A 16,821-nucleotide genomic window follows, 5' to 3' on the forward strand; every position below is an offset into this window, starting at 1 on the left:
GTCTGAACTGGTCTGGAAATTCACCATGGCTGAGCCTCCCATGTCCTGGGCACAACTGACCCCACAGCCACTGTGATGAGTGGGGCTCATGACAACAGGCTCAGAGGTGACATTCATGTCCAAAGTCACATAAACCCGGGATGATAATCAGGAATTAAATACAAATCAGCTCCCCTCCCCCAGAATCAGATTACAGATCTAACACATTGTTCTGAAAACCCTGAACATGGACGGAGGTACCGAGGGAAGGCCACGGACACAAGGGGCACTGAGGAGGCGGGACCGACTCAGAGGCTCATTCCCAGAGTGGGGGTGGGTGATGTTGCAACAAAGAAAAAAGGGGAAGTACAGGAGAGGGACTGTTTGGTAGGAAGGAAACACACACTCTCGAAACAGAATATGTTTTATTCTATTTATTCCCTGCATTTCCCCTTTTGAGACAGGGTCTCACTCTGTCACCAAGGCTGGAATGCCAAGGGGTGATCATAGCTCCCTGCAGCCTCCGCCTCCCAGGCCCAAGTGATCCTCCCACCTCAGCCTCCTGAGTAGCTGGGACTAGAGATGTGAGCTGCCATGCCTGGCTAATTTTTTGCTTTTTTTATACAGACAAGGTCTTGCTATGTGGCCCAGGGTAATCTGAAGCTCCTGGCCTCAAGCCCACCTCCCGCCTCGGCCTCCTGAGATGCTGGGATTCCAGGCATGAACCACCACGATAGACCCTGCATTTCTCCTCTGTGCTCACTGCCACACGCAGCTCAGCCTGGGCTGCACAGCCAGGTGTCAGGTGCGTCTCTGCTGATCTGAGTCTGCCTGCAGCATGGACCTGTGTCTTCCCTGAAGCATCTCCAGGGCTGGAGAGACGACCGCCATGGTAAGGACCCCACAACGCTGAGCTGATGGACGGGCCGAAGGAGGGAGGGAGACCCCATGGGGAGGCTCTGAGAAGGAAGGAGTAGCCTCTGCTCACCCTCATCTGGAAGGGCAGATGCAGGAAGGCACCAGTTCTATTTGCTGCTACATCCCAGGTCTCAAGGAGATGAGGATAAACCAGACAGACAGCGGCTGGGGGGTAGGAAAGACCCCACTTATGTCTGAAATGTCTGCAGAGGGCCTGGTGCCTGCCCCCACCTCAGCCCTAAAGGTATGAGAGCCAGGCTCCTGGGGAGGGCAGTTCCACTTCCTGTGTGGTTGCAGATGACAAAACCCCATGACAAGAAGGACCTAGCTTCCGATTGTCCACACCCTGTGTGTCTCTCTGTCCTGCCAGCACCAAGAGCTCATCCATCCGCAGAGCAGGGCAGTGGGAGGAGACGCCATGACACCCATCCTCACAGTCCTGATCTGTCTCGGTGAGATTTGAAGAGGGAGGGGAGCTTCTAACCTAGGAGGGACCTCACCTCACAGCCAAACTCTGGTCCCTAAGGAGACCCCAGGGGCTCAGAAAGATCCCAGGGAGAGGAGGACCTGCTCAGGCTTCAGGGGGCAAATCCCTCACAGGGAACTCTCTTCCAGGGCTGAGTCTGGGCCCCAGGATCCACGCGCAGGCAGGTGAGTCTGTCCCCAGCTGTCCCAGGTCCTTTCTCCTTACTGGGGACAAGGGGCCACCCCCGTGCAGCTGGGGATGGGGAATAGAAGTTCTGGGCTGACTAATGGGGGCGTCTGGAGGGTCCTGGGCTGAGAGCTGAGATCTGTTGGGTGGGAAATGACTTAGAATCCGACCTCTGATTTCCTTCCAGGGATCCTCCCCAAGCCCACCCTCTGGGCTGAGCCAGGCTCTGTGATTACCCAGGGGAGTCCCGTGACCCTCAGGTGTCAGGGGAGCCTTCAGGCTGAGGAGTACCATCTGTATAGGGAAAACAAATCAGCATCCTGGGTTAGATGGATACAAGAGCCTGGGAAGAATGGCCAGTTCCCCATCCCATCCATCAACTTGGAACACGCAGGACGGTATCGCTGTCAGTACTACAGCCACAATCACTCATCAGAGTACAGCGACCCCCTGGAGCTGGTGATGACAGGTGAGAGGACACTCAGGAGTCCCAGCCCCAGGCTCTGCCCTCAGGAAGGGGGTCGGCTCTCAGGGGCATCTCTGCTCTCACAGCCCAGCCCTGGGGATGATGTGGGAGGTGGGAACCCCATTTAACACGGTACCTCCTTCTCTCCTAGGAGCCTATAGCAAACCCACCCTCTCAGCCCTGCCCAGACCTGTGGTGACCTCAGAAGGGAATGTGACCCTCCAGTGTGGCTCACAGGTGGCATTTGACGGCTTCATTCTGTGTAAGGAAGGAGAAGATGAACACCCACAACGACTGAACTCCCATTCCCATGCCCGTGGGTGGTCCTGGGCGGTCTTCTTCGTGGGCCCTGTGAGCCCGAGTCGCAGGTGGTCATACAGGTGCTATGGTTATGACTCACGCTCTCCCTATGTGTGGTCTTTACCCAGTGATCTCTTGGAGCTCCTGGTCCCAGGTGAGAAATTCACAGCATTGCCTGGAGTTTCCCTGAGTCTCCAGGCAGGTGGGGAGGAGCCGCGTCTCAGGGCAGCTCCAGGTGGGATGATGTTGGGGTGAGAGGGCTCAGGGCTCCTGGGGCCAGAGACACAGGAAGATCAGCAGTGGTGAGGCCCCGGGGGAGAGGGAGGGTTTGTGGGGAAGCCTGAGGGTCGGCTCCTGGAAACAATGACCACCTTTTCCCAGGTGTTTCTAAGAAGCCATCACTCTCAGTGCAGCCGGGTCCTGTCGTGGCCCCTGGGGAGAGCCTGACCCTCCAGTGTGGCTCTGATGTCGGCTATGACAGATTTGTTCTGTATAAAGAGGGAGAACGTGACTTCCTTCAGAGCCCTGGCCCACAGCCGCAGGCTGGGCTCTCCCAGGCCAACTTCACCCTGGGCCCTGTGAGCCACTCCCACGGGGGCCAGTACAGATGTTACGGTGCACACAACCTCTCCTCCGAGTGGTCGGCCCCCAGTGACCCCCTGGACATCCTGATCGCAGGTGAGGAGCCCAGCGGGTTCAGTCAGGGACCCAGGCTCTGCACAGGCCCTGCCGGGGGAGCCCAGGCGGTGATGGCCGGGATGAGGGGTGGGGTCCCAAGAGAGGGAGAGACAGACAGAGACAGGGGATGGTTGGGAGGGGAGACTCAGAGAAAACAGAGACAGAGAGACTGAGGGTCCCAGAGAAAGGCCTGGGGAGGTCTCAGGTCAGAACAAGGTGGGGCAGCCCCTCACCCATCTTTCTTCTCTCTAGGACAGATCTATGACAGAGTCTCCCTCTTGGTGCAGCCGGGCCCCACGGTGGCCTCAGGAGAGAACGTGACCCTGCTGTGTCAGTCACAGGAATGGATGCACACTTTCCTTCTGACCAAGGAGGGGGCAGCCCATCCCCTGCTGCGTCTGCGATCACAGCACCAAGCTCAGCAGAACCAGGCTGAATTCCCCATGGGTCCTGCGACCTCAGCCCACGCGGGGACCTACAGATGCTACAGCTCACTCAGCTCCAACCCGTACCTGCTGTCTCTCCCCAGTGACCCCCTGGAGCTCGTGGTCTCAGGTGAGGGCCCTGACCCTGTCCTCTCTGAGCTCAAAGGCTCAGCTCAGGCCCTGCCCCCAGCAGAGCTCTGGGACAATAATGAATGAGGGGAGTGAAGGGGGAGGGTCCGCAGGGGAGGGTCCAGCCCATGAGAGGGTGGAAATAGGCAGGGACCTCCCACCCCTGGCTCCCACCCCTGAAGTCTCAGTAAAGAGCAGGGAGGGTTGGGAGGAGACGGGGGCGGTGAACCTCTGAGATGCGATTAGATTGAGGATGGAAGACGGAAACCCCACCCGCTCCCCTCCTGATGTCTCCACCTCAGAATCAGAGCCTCTGGGGGTCCCAACCCCTAAGTCCTGACCCTATGGGTGACAAAAACATCCGCTCCCAGCTCAAGAGAATTTTCTAGACTCATCTCAATGCTACCTCCAATATTCAGGGTCTGATTTCCAGGGCAGCAGAGGGGAGGGTGGACAGTAAGGGTGTGGTCTGCGTAGCTTCCTGGGGCTCCAGGGATGGGGCAGGTGTTCCCTCCGTGGTGTTCAGATGGGAGGGAGGTGTCTGAGGTTCAGCATTGACGAGTGGAGCAGCGGGGTCTTTCCCCCTCCCTCAGCAGGATTCCCAGGAGCCGTCACCTCTCATGGGGGAGCCAGGGACAGGGGACATCACAGGCAGGTGCTTGGTCTAGGAGTCAGGTGGGAGGAGCCCGGGGAGGTGGGGCTGGGTCTGTGATGGCTCAGCCTCTCCTTGGGAGGTGGAACTCCTGAAAAAGACCGTTCCCCTTGCACCCTGGACTCCCCATCTGAATAAGGGGGAGCTGCCTGGATGTGACTGCCCCAAAGCCCCTTCATTTCTGACCTTCTGGGGCATCTGGGATGTGGCTTATCCTAGACCTGCTCCCATCTACAGCCCTCTCTGGCCCTCTCCTAATTCTCCCAATAACTGAGACTTGTAAGAATTAAAAAACCAATGGAGATGGGGGCAGGTGCATGCAGTTTTACACATCCCTCCTGGAATCTCAGCTTAGTAAGACAAAGACAATATTTTGGAAAAAACAAAAGTTTACAAAACCCCGCTGGTTGAGAGTCTTCCCTCACTCATGTACAAGAGAAAATTTCTCCAATTTTCTACCAAAATCAACACCTGGCACAGCTCTGCAGGACCCCCAGCCCCTGACCTTTTCCTGCAGGATGTGTGATGAGTAGAGGAAGGAGAACAGGCTGGGTGGGGAGGATTTGGGGTCCAGGCCTGACTTGGGCACCAGGAAGATGCTGGGGCTGATGGAGGAGGAAGAGAGGCAGGCAAGATGGAGAGAGGACAGATGGACAGTCTATTGGCAGTTCTCATTTCTCGTTTCCAAGAGCCCCTGAGTATGAGCCCTTCACCCACACCTGCGGGGTCCCTGGGCCATCTCAAGACAAGAGAGGAGGCTGCTCGGGCCTCGGTGGGATCTGACTGTGGTGAGGCTGGAGTCCACCCCAGACATGCTCCTTTAGAGAGAAGCACCTCAGCTGTGGGTGCCACTCACATGGCCCCTCCTGTGCTCACCTGGAGGCCTCTGTGCTCAGGGCACCCCTGAGAATAAGGAGGGGCCTTGCACCTGCTCCCTGGGTGAGTTAGGGAATTATTCACGGCGCGTCTCGTGTGTCACTCATGTCTCCTCTGCGTTTTCTGTATGCACTTGTCCATTGTTACTTTTTTTCTAAAACTTCTAAAACTGTATTTGAATATATGAATTTATAATATAAGAATTTAAAATTGTATGCATTTATTATTTAAAAAGCCTTAATTATACTCCCCTTTGAGTCTTGATTTAATTTATACATTCAATGTAGAAACAAATTTCTCATTAATATCAAGTCTTCCTCCTTCACACATTAAAAATGAAGATTTTCTTAATGAATTTAAAACATGTTTTGAAATTTTACTCCTAAGAATATTGTACGCTCATTTTAACTTAAAGAATTAGTCAACATCTTTAACAATTGATAAGTGAGGTATTTCATTTCTTTGTATATATATTTTATTATTACAGTTTAAGTTCTAGGGTACATGTGCACAACGTGCAGGTTTGTTACGTAGGTATAGAAGTGCCATGTTGGTTTGCTGCACCCATCAACTCGTCATTTACATTAAGTATTTCTTCTAATGCTATCCTTCTCCCAGTCCCCCACCCCCAGACTGGCCCCGGTGTGTGATGTTCCCCGCCCTGTGTCCATGTGTTCTTATTGTTCAACTCCCATTATGAGTGAGAACATGTGGTGTTTGGTTTTCTGTTCTTGTGACAGTTTGCTTAGAATGATGGTTTCCGGGTTCATCTATGTCCCTGCAAAGGACATGAACTCATCATTTTTTATGGCTGCATAGTATTCCATGGTGTATATGTGCCACATTTTCTTAATCCAGTCCACTGATGGACATTTGGGTTGGTTCCAAGTCTTTGCTATTGTGAATAGTGCCACAATAAACATATGTGTGCATGTGTCTTTATTGTAGAATGATTTATAACCCTTTGGGTATATGCCCAGTAATGGGATTGCTGGTTCAAATGGTATTTCTAGTTGTAGATTCTTGAGGAATCACCACACTGTCTTCCACAATGGTTGAACTAATTTACACTCCCACCAACAGTGTAAAAGCTTTCCTATTTCTCCACATCCTCTCCAGCATCTGTAGTTTCCTGACTTTTAATGATCGCCATTCTAACTGGCGTGAGATGGTATCTCACTGCTGTTTTGATTTGCATTTCTCTGATGACCAGTGATGATGAGCATTTTTGCATGTGTCTGTTGCCTGCATAGATGTCTTCTCTTGAGAAGTGTCTGTTCATATCCTTTGCCCACTTTTTGATGGTTTTTTTTTTTTGTAAATGTGTTTAAGTTCTTTGTAGATTCTGGATATTAGCCCTTTGTCAGACAGGTAGATTGCAAAAATTTTCTCCCGTTCTGTAGGTTGCCTGTTCACTCTGATGATAGTTTATTTTGCTGTGCAGAAGCTCTTTAGTTTAATTAGATCCCATTTGTCTATTTTGGCTTTTGTTGCCATTGCTTGTGGTGTTTTAGTCATGAAATCTTTACCCATGCCTATGTCCTGAATGGTATTGCCTAGGTTTTCTTCTAGGGTTTTTATGGTGTTAGGTCTTACATTTAAGTCTTTAATCCATCTTGAGTTAATTATTGTGTAGGGTGTAAGGAAGGGATCCAGTTTCAGTTTTCTACATGTGGCTAGCCAGTTTTTCTAGCACCATTTATTAAATAGGGAATTCTTTCCCCATTTCTTGTTTTTGTCAAATTTGTCAAAGTTCAGATGGTTGTAGATGTGTGGTTTTATTTTTGAGGGCTCTGTTCTGTTCCATTGGTCTATGCATCTGTTTTGGTACCAGTACCGTGCTGCTTTGGTTACTGTAGCCTTGAAGGGTAGTTTGAAGTCAGGTAGCGTGATGCCTCCAGCTTTGTTCTTTTTGCTTAGGATTGTCTTGGCAATGCGGGCTGTTTTTTGGTTCCATATGAACTTTAAAGTAGTTTTTTCCAATTATGTGAAGAAAGTCAGTGGTAGCTTGATGGGGATAGCATTGAATCTATAAATTCTTTTGGGCAGTGTGGCCATTTTCACAATATTGATTCTTCCTATCCATGAGCATGGAATGTTCTTCCATTTGTCTGTGTTCTCTTTTAATTCATTGAGCAGTGGTTTGTAGTTCTCCTTGAAGAGGTCCTTCACATCCTTTGTAAGTTGGATTCCTAGGTATTTTATTCTCTTTGTAGTAATTGCAAATGGGAGTTCACTCATGACTTGGCTCTCTGTTTATCTATTATTGGTGTATAGGAATGCTTGTAATTTTTGCACATTGATTTTGTATCCTGAGACTTTGCTGAAGTTGCTTATCAGCTTAAGGAGATTTTGGGCTGAGTCAATGGGGTTTTCTAAATATACAATCATGTCATCTGCAAACAGAGATAATTTGACTTTCTCTTTTCCTAATTGAATACACTTTATTTCTTTCTCTTGCCTGATTGCCCTAGCCAGAACTTCCAACACTATGTTGAATAGGAGTGGTGAGAGAGGAAATTCTTGTCTTGTGCCGGTTTTCAAAGGGAATGCTTCTTTGCCCATTCAGTATGATATTGGCTGTGGGTTTGCTATAAATAGCTCTTATTATCTTGAGATATGTTCCATCAGTACCGAGTTTATTGAGAGTTTTTAGCATGAAGGGCTGTTGAATTTTGTCAAAGGCCCTTTCTGCATCTATTAAGATAATCATGTGGTTTTTGTCATTGGTTCTGTTTATGTGATGGATTATATTTAGTGATTTGCATACGTTGAACCAGCCTTGCATCCCAGGGATGAAGCCGACTTGGTCATGGTGGATAAACTTTTTGATGTGCTGCTGGATTTGGTTTGCCAGTATTTTATTGAGGATTTTTGCATCAATGATCATCAGGGATATTGACCTAAAATTCTCTTTTTTTGTTGTGTCTCTACGAGGCTTTGGTATCAGGATGATGCTAGCCTCATAAAATGAGTTAGGGAGGATTCTCTCTTTTTCTATTGATTGGAGTAGTTTCAGAGGGAGGGAGTGGTACCATCTCCTCTTTGTACCTCTGGTAGAATTCGGCTGCAAATCCTTCTGGTCCTGGACTTTTTTTGGTTGGTAGGCTATTAATTATTGCCTTAATTTCAGAACCTGTTATTGGTTTATTCAGAGATTCAGCTTCTTTCTGGTTTAGTCTTGGGAGGGTGTATGTGTCCAGGAATTTATCCATTTCTTCTAGATTTTCTAGTTTATTTGCGTAGAGGTGTTTACAGTATTCTCTGATGGTAGTTTGTATTTCTGTGGAATCGGTGGTGATATCTCCTTTATCATTTTTTGTTGCATCTATTTGATTCTTCTCTCTTTTCTTGTTTATTAATCTTGCTAGCAGACTATCAATTTTGTTGATCTTTTCAAAAAACCAGCTCCAGGATTCATTGATTTTTTTTTTTGAAAGGCTTTTTGTGTGTCTATCTCCTTCAGTTCTGCTCTGATCTTAGTTATGTCTTGCCTTCTGCTAGATTTTGAATTTGTTTGCTCTTGCTTCTCTAGTTCTTTTAATTGTGATGTTAGGGTGTCGATTTTAGATCTTTCCTGCTTTCTCTTTTGGGCATTTAGTGCTATAAATTTCCCTCTACACACTGCTTTAAATGTGTCCCAAAGATTCTGTTATGTTGTGTCTTTGTTCTCATTGGTTCCAAAGAACATCTTTATTTCTGCCTTCATTTCATTATTTACCCTGTAGTCATTCAGGAACAGGTTGGTCAGTTTCCATGTAGTTGTGTGGTTTTGAGTGAGTTTATTAATCCTGAGTTGTAATTTGATTGCACTGTGGTGTGAGAGACAGTTTGTTGTGATTTCTGTTCTTTTACATTTGCTGAGGAGTGGTTTACTACCAATTATGTGGTCAATTTTGGAATAAGTGCAAAGTGATGCTGAGAAGAATGTGTATTCTGTTGATTTGGGGTGTAGAGTTCAGTAGATGTCTATTAGGTGTCCTTGGTTCAGAGCTGAGTTCAAGTCCTGGATATCCTTGTTAACCTTATGTGTCGTTGATCTAATATTGACAAAGGGGTGTTAAAGTCTCCTATTATTATTGTGTGGGAGTCTAAGTCTTTTTGTAGGTATCTAAGGACTTGGTTTGTGAATCTGGGTGCTCCCGTATTTGGTGCATATATATTTAGGATAGTTAGCTCTTCTTGTTGAATTGATCCCTTTACCGTAATGTAATGGCCTTCTTTGTCTCTTTTGATCTTTTTTGGTTTAAAGTCTGTTTTATCAGAGACTAGGATTACAACTCCCGCTTTTTTTTTTTTTTTATTTGCTTTCCATTTGCTTGGGAGATCTTCCTCCATACCTTTATTTTGAGCCTATGTGTGTCTCTGCACATGAGATGGGTCTCCTGAATACGGCACACTGATGGGTCTTGATTCTTTATCCAATTTGCTGGTCTGTGTCTTTTAATTGGGGCATTTAACCCATTTACACTTAAGGTTAATACTGTTATGTTTGAGTTTGATCATGTCATTATGATGTTAGCTGGTTATTTTGTCCATTAACTGATGCAGTTTCTTCATAGTGTCAATGGTCTTTACCATTTGGCATGTTTTTGCAGTGGCTGGTACTGATTGTTCCTTTCCATGTTTAGTGCTTCCTTCAGGAGCTCTTTTAAGGCAGGCCTGGTGGGGACAAAATCTCTCAGCATTTGCTTGTCTGTAAAGGATTTTATTTCTCCTTCACTGATGAAGCTTAGTTTGGCTTGATATGAGAGTCTGGGTTGAAAATTATTTTCTTTAAAAATGTTGAATATTGGCCTCCACTCTCTTCTGGCTTGTAGAGTTTCTGCTGAGAGATCCACTGTTAGTCTGATGGGCTTTTCTTTTTGGGTAACCTGACCTTTCTTTCTGGCTGCCCTTAATCTTTTTTCCTTCATTCCAACCTTGGTGAATCTGATAACTATGTGTCTTCAGGTTGCTCTTCTCAAGGAGTATCTTTGTGGTGTTCTCTGTATTTCCTGAATTTGAATGTTGGCCTGCCTTGGCAGGTTAGGGAAGTTCTCCTGGATAATATTCTGAAGAGTGTTTTCTAACTTGGTTCCATTCTCCTCGTCACTTTCTGGTGCACCAGTCAAACACAAATTTGGTCTTTTCACATAGTCCCGTATTTCTTGGAGGCTTTGTTCATTTCTTTTCACTCTTTTTTCTCTAATCTTGTCTTCTTGCTTTATTTCATTAATTTGATCTTCAATCACTGATATCCTTTCTTCCACTTGATCGAATTGGCTATTGAAGCTTGTGCATGCATCACGAAGTTCTTGTGCCATGGTTTTCAGCTCCTTCAGGACATTTAAGGTCTTCTCTGCACTGTTTATTCTAGTTAGCCATTCATCTAACCTTTTTTCAAGGTTTTTTAGCTTCCCTGAGATGGGTTAGAACATGCTTCTTTAGCTTGAAGAAGTTTGTTATTACCGACCTTCTGAAGCCTACTTCTGTCAACTTGTCAAACTCATTCTTCACCCAGTCTTGTTCCTTTGCTGGTGAGGAGCTGTGATCCTTTGAAGGAGAAGAGGCACTCTGATTTTGGAATTTTCAGGTTTTCTTCTCTGGTTTCTCCCCATCTTTGTGGTTTTATCTACCTTTGGTCTTTGATGTTGGTGACCTAGAGATGGGGTTTTGGTGTGGATGTCCTTTTTGTTGATGTTGATGCTATTCCTTTCTGTTTGTTAGTTTTCTTTCTAAGAGTCAGACCCCTCAGCAGCAGATCTGTTGGAGTTTGCTCAAGGTCCAGTCCAGCCAGACCTTATTTGCCTGGGTATCACCAGCAGAGGCTGCAGAACAGCAAATATTGCTGCCTGATCCTTCCTCTTGAAGCTTCATCCCAGAGGGGCACCCACCTGTTTGAGATGTATGTCGGCCCCTACTGGGAGGTGTTTCCCAGTCACGCTACAGGGGAATCAGGGACCCACTTGAGGATGCAGTCTGTCCATTGTTGGAGCTTGAACACCATGCTGAGAGAACCACTGCTCTCTTCAGGGCTGTCAGACAGGGATGTTTAAGTCTGCAGAAGCTGTCTGCTGTCTTTAGTTCCACTATGCCCTGCCCCCAGAGGTGGAATCCATAGAGTTAGTAGGCCTTGCTGAGCTGTGGTGGGCTCCACCCAGTTCGTGCTTCCAGGCCTCTTTGTTCACACTATGAGCTACTCAAGCCTCAGCAATGGTGGACGCCCCTCCGTCCGTCCAGCTGCAGCATCGCAGGTCAATCTCAGACTGCTGCACTAGTAGTGAGCAAGGCTCTGTGGATGTGAGACCTGCTGAGCCAGGTACGGGAGGGTATCTCCTGGTCTGCCAGTTGCTAAGACTGTGGGAATAGTGCAGTATTTGGTCAGGAGTGTACGGTTTCTCTGGATACAGTCTGTCATGGCTTCCCTTGGCTAGGAAAGGGAAATCCTCCAACCCCTTGTGCTTCCCAGGTGAGGCGACACCCTATCCTGCTTCAGCTCGCCCTCTGCGGGCTGCAGCCACTGTCCAACCAGTCCCAATGAGATAAACCAGGTACCTTGGTTGGAAATGCAGAAATCACTCACCATATGTGTCAATCTCGCTGGGAGCTGCAGATCTCGCTGGGAGCTGCATTCCTATTCGACCATCTTGGAAGCGACACCTATTTTTTTTTAAAGAAGAGATAGGTATCCATGAGAAAGTGATTGGCTTCATTACGTTCTTTCTATTTGTTATTCACCCACTAGAGAATGGCTCCTGTCTAATTACTCTTCAATGATCTCCTTTAATTTCTGGTACAATTTTAGAAACCATAATACATGGAAATTTTATTTCTTTATTTCTAAATTACATGCCAATATTTCTCAAATATAAACATGTATATAACTACATAATAAACACATATCTGAAGTTTTACATATATACACAGGTTCTGTACATTACACCTGATGTGTGTGGAGGTATATCTAAATACATTTTATATGTATTCATCCATATGCTTCATATATTTGACATGACAGGTCTTTACAGGTTTGTTATTGGTCTTCTCATCTAGATTCACACTTGCTAGAGCAGAAGTATTCATTTATGAACCTCGGATAGCACCAGCATTTAGCATATGCATATTTGTGTGTGTGTGTGGGTGTGTGTGCACCTGTATCGCATTCTAGAGGTTACTGCCTGTATGAGGAATTAGTTACCTAAGGATTAAACAGAAGATGAAACCCCAGGTGAAGTGGTTGAGGGCATGAAGGGGAGGCACACCCAGACTTTCACCCCTTTGTTCTCCTGGAATTCAAGAGCCCCTGAGGTCCAACCCCTCCTCCATGGAGCTGGGTCCTCAGCTGATGGATCCGTGAAACTCTTATCTCTGGGGAGCATTGGTTTCTGTGGTCCTGCACCTGCTCCTTGCAGCCTGTTAGGGCTCAGAGAGGACACAGAGAGCACACAAGGTCCCAGGCTGCACAGATAGCACACAAGGTCTTGGTTATTTCTGTATTGGGGACCACTTACCATATCCATGCTGAGCTCCTGGGGTGCAGGAAAACTCCAAAATCACTCAGGAGCCAAGTTTGGATTTGTAGAACACAGGAAGTCTGAAATAATTCAGTGAGGAGACTGGAGGGAACCCTGCTACAGCAGAGGAAGGGTTTATTGAGGAACTCCATAAAACTCATGTCAAGAGACACAGGAGAAAAGAAGAATGCAGAGCCCAGGAGTGAGGCTGGGCTCAGGCCTCTTCTCCACTGTTTTGATTCTCAGAAGCAGCCAAGACCTTCAGCCCATCACAAAACAAGACAGACTCCATGACTAGTGAGTGAGGAGATGCTCTCAGTTATGGGGCTGGCACAGAGGGTCAGGTCCTGTGAAGGGGAGGTGAGTGGCCTTGGTGGACATCCAAGGGTCCCAGGGTGATTCTGATCTGCCCTAACCTCTGTGACCTCTTTGTCCAGCATCCCTAGGCCAACAGCCCCAGGATTACACAGTGGAGAATCTCATCCGCATGGGCGTGGCTGGCTTGGTCCTGGTGGTCCTCGGGATTCTGCTATTTGAGGCTCAGCACAGCCAGAGAAGCCTCCAAGATGCAGCCGGGAGGTGAACAGCAGAGAGGACAAAGAACCCTTCAGCGTGGTGGAGCCCCAGGGACAGATCTGATGATTCCAGGAGGCTCTGGAGGACAATCTAGTACATTATCTGGACTGTCTGCTGGTCATTTCTAGAGACAGGAATCAATATTTGAGTGCAGGGAAACTGTCTGGGGTGATTCCTAGAAGATCATTAAAAAGTGATACTTTTTTTATCTGTGAATGTTGACTTCCCTTGACTGGATCCTCTTTTTTTCCCATCCCCAGACCTGAGGCTCCATCCCACATGGCAGTGTTGGGTCCACACCTCTGCACACCTGCGTGCTCTGGTCCACAGCATGTGACACAGTCTTCCTCATTCCTCATTGTCACACTCCTTGATGTCCCTTACTGAGTCCCTATCTCTTCAGTTCAGAGATCCAAACCTGAACCACCAACTAAATCAATGACAGGAGACCAGATTCCAACCAGGTAAAGATAAATCCACCCTGATGCCCTGACAGCCTCTCTGCACCCTGCGAACCCTTCACTCTTTCTCAGATGCTATCTGTGTAATTTCTCCTGAAATATCACCACTTGGAATCATCACACTGGCATTTCAAGTGACACCACAGCTATGCTGATTCTGAAAAAGACCTCTTTAAAATGCTGTAATTAGTGGTATCTTGCAGTTTCTGTGACATAATTTTTTTTTCATGGCCCAAATCAAGGTGCCAATGGGTTCTCACTGAATGCAGGGTTGGGAAGCAAGGGACAGAACTGTCTTCACTAATGAGCACCAGGGACCTGTGGCACATCCCACTGAGAGCTCACGCATATACCTACAGTCCTTTCTATTTCAGAGGCAATGATCACTTCTACTTTAGTGCTATGGCACAGGTCAAATGAAATTCTGACACTGTTATCCTCGCATATCCACAAAAGACAAACATATTAATATCTGATGTGAGAGATAACACGGCTCACCTAAAAATCCAAGTACATGCCGGGCGCAGTGTCTCACGCCTGTAATCCCAGCACTTTGGGAGGCCGAGGCGGGCAGATCATGAGGTCAGGAGGTCGAGACCATCCTGGCTAACATGGTGAAACCCCATCTCTACTAAATATACAAAAAAAATTGGCCGGGCATGGTGGTGGGCGCCTGTAGTCCCAGCTACTCAGGAGGCTGAGGCAGGAGAATGGCATGAACCTGGGAGGCGGAGCTTGCAATGAGCCGAGATTGCGACACTGCCCTCCAGCCTGGGCGACAGAGCAAGACTCCGTCTCAAAAAAAAAAAAAAATAAATAAATAAATCCAAGTACAACATAAGAAAAATGTTAATAGAACTATGCAGGTTCGAGGAAAGAATTTTTTTGAGCTGGAGTTTCGCTCTGTTGCCCAGGCTGGAGTGCAATGGCACAATCTCGGCTCACTGTAACCTCTACTTCCCGGGTTCAAGTGATTCTCCTGCCTCTGCCTCCTGAGTAACTGGACTACAGGTGTGCACCACCATTCCCGGCTATTTTTTGTATTTTTAGTAGAGACGGGGGGGTCTCACCATGTTAGTGAGGCTGGTCTTGAACTCCTGACCTCAGGTTATCCATCCGCCTCGGCCTCCCAAAGTGCTGGGATTACAGGTGTAAGTCACTGCGTTCGGCCGATGGAAGAATTCTTAAGTGATTCGTCCTACTTTCTGCTGATCCAGGCACTGCTTGGCTTGGGGCAGCATCGCGCCAATTTCTGCCTCCATCTTCTCAATGCTTACATCTACCTGGGTGCCTCTGTCTTCACACCCATTCTTCTGTGTGTGTCTCTTTTCTCCTTCAGATTATGATATCACTCACATCAGATTAGGATCCATTCTAATTCGTTGTGATCTCTTGATCATGACTTAAATGCATTTGCAAAGACTCTATTTCCAACTATGTTCACATTTATAGCTAATGGGGCTATAAATTTCAACACGTATATTAGGATTTCAACACGTATATTAGGGGGAACAAGTCAATTTATAACAGTGTCTACAAGAAAAGTACGCCTAGAAATACATTTAACCAACTACAAAAATTAGGTGGGCGTGGTGGTGCACGCCTGTAATCCCAGCTACTTGGGAGGCTGAGACAGGAGAATCACTTCAACCCAGGACACAGAGGTTGCAGTGAGCTGAGATCTTGCCATTGCACTCCAGCCTGGGCAACAGAGTGAGACTCTGTCTCAAAAAAAGAGAAATACATTTAACCAAAGAGATGCAATATGTATACATTAACAATTTTAAAATACTGCTCAAAGAAATAACAAAAGACCTAAATGAGGAAAAAGTCATCCCAGTATCATAAATCAAAAGGCTTAAAATTAGTTCTCTCCCTCTAGAGAACCTAGACTAATACGTTCACCCCCTCGCCTTGTTCGGAGGCTCTCCTGGCTCTCAGCTTTTCTCCTCTGTGCTTTGCATGTCCCTGTGATTCTCTGGTGAGCCCCATCATGCGTCTTAGAAGATCCACTTAGAATTTCGGTATTTACTCACCATTTTGATTCCTCTTAACAAGAGAGGCACACGCCAGCTGTTCCCATTCATCCAACCTGAACCTGAGCCCCTGATCATTTTTTCCACCACTTTTTAGTTCTGGGAAACCCAGTCCCAATGTGCTTGTCATTCATTTGAGAATAATTTTCATTTTCTCCAGGAGTTTTAAAATTACTTTGTATCCACTCTAGGTATCATTTGCTCTATCATAGTTAAGACATTAATGTTATTTATAAATTTGTGCACATTAAACTCATGATCTTTCATTTCTATAAAAATGTCAATTATTTTCTTTGCAAGTATTTACCGACTAACATACTCCTTATTTCCTTCATTCTCAAAGTGTGACACATAGAGATATATCTGTTCCCTCTTCTCACTGTATTACTTGTGTGCATTAATTATCTTTTCTATTTTTTTATTTCTAGTTTTTCTCCGATGACTAATGAAAAATTTAATAAATATTCTACTCCAATACGATGTTTATCATTTCAGCAGTGTCTGGTTCTTGATGAAAGTATTTCTAAATATGTTAATGTAATTTACTATTTTTCACATCACAATAGCTTCCTAATTCCTTTCTATAATTGCCTGTTTTTTCTCTAAGGGACTCTTTGATTTTTATTCCTCTGGGGTGGGTTTTTCTCCCACACACCTGATCTTCCATACAGGGTTTCTCCCAGGGCTGACTCAGGAAGGAAAACTGATGAGGGGCATCTTTGTAGCCCCTCCTGCCCTGTGGTGTCCATGCTCCCAAGCTTAGAATCAGCTCTGTGTTATGCCCAGCATGGTGGAGGCCATGAGACCCTCACATTCAAGTGCCAGAGATGCCCGGTCCAGCAGTGATAAAGTGAGACTGTGTCATGCACACCCGGGAAGGTGGCTCAGTGCTGAGTGTGGCCTGGGTCACCAAGCTGAGCAATCCCAGATTCTGTCCACAAATACAGAAGAGAGGGAGCTACAGTCTCTCTAGAGTCCCACAGTTTCCTCCACTTTTTCCTTTGTTCTGAGAGAAAGACAAAGTGCCATGACTGCTCTGTGGGCTGGACAGATGCCTGTTTTCACCTGCAGGCTTGAACTCAAGCTGAGGTCTTGAGCATTCCCAGGTACTGATAAAGCACCTTAGATTGTTTCTAGAAAACACTGAAAAATTAACCCTTTTGTTAATAATGTAGAA

General features: G+C 46.6%; 1 protein-coding gene across 6 annotated transcripts; it reads left to right on the top strand.

The window, feature by feature from the left end:
- Positions 1 to 422: 422 nt before the first annotated feature.
- Positions 423 to 16,119, top strand: LILRA2 (leukocyte immunoglobulin like receptor A2). Of its 6 annotated transcripts, none has more exons than XM_054463760.2 (8): positions 423 to 871; positions 1,134 to 1,349; positions 1,513 to 1,548; positions 1,737 to 2,018; positions 2,167 to 2,469; positions 2,697 to 2,993; positions 3,246 to 3,548; positions 13,009 to 16,119. In XM_054463760.2, the coding sequence occupies exons 2-8, from the start codon at positions 1,316 to 1,318 to the stop codon at positions 13,152 to 13,154; spliced, it is 1,401 nt and encodes a 466-aa protein (XP_054319735.2). In that variant the 5' UTR covers positions 423 to 871; positions 1,134 to 1,315; the 3' UTR covers positions 13,155 to 16,119. The 6 variants fall into 6 exon arrangements, with proteins under 6 accessions (XP_054319735.2, XP_054319734.2, XP_054319738.2 ...); XM_054463759.2 differs by lacking the exon at positions 423 to 871 and adding an exon at positions 12,818 to 12,868 and having other exon boundaries at positions 1,168 to 1,349; XM_054463763.2 differs by lacking the exon at positions 423 to 871 and having other exon boundaries at positions 1,226 to 1,349; positions 13,009 to 13,150; positions 13,408 to 13,777.
- Positions 16,120 to 16,821: the final 702 nt, after the last annotated feature.

The sequence above is a fragment of the Pongo pygmaeus genome, chromosome 20, assembly GCF_028885625.2.
Source record: "Pongo pygmaeus isolate AG05252 chromosome 20, NHGRI_mPonPyg2-v2.0_pri, whole genome shotgun sequence".
Lineage (NCBI taxonomy): Eukaryota > Metazoa > Chordata > Mammalia > Primates > Hominidae > Pongo > Pongo pygmaeus.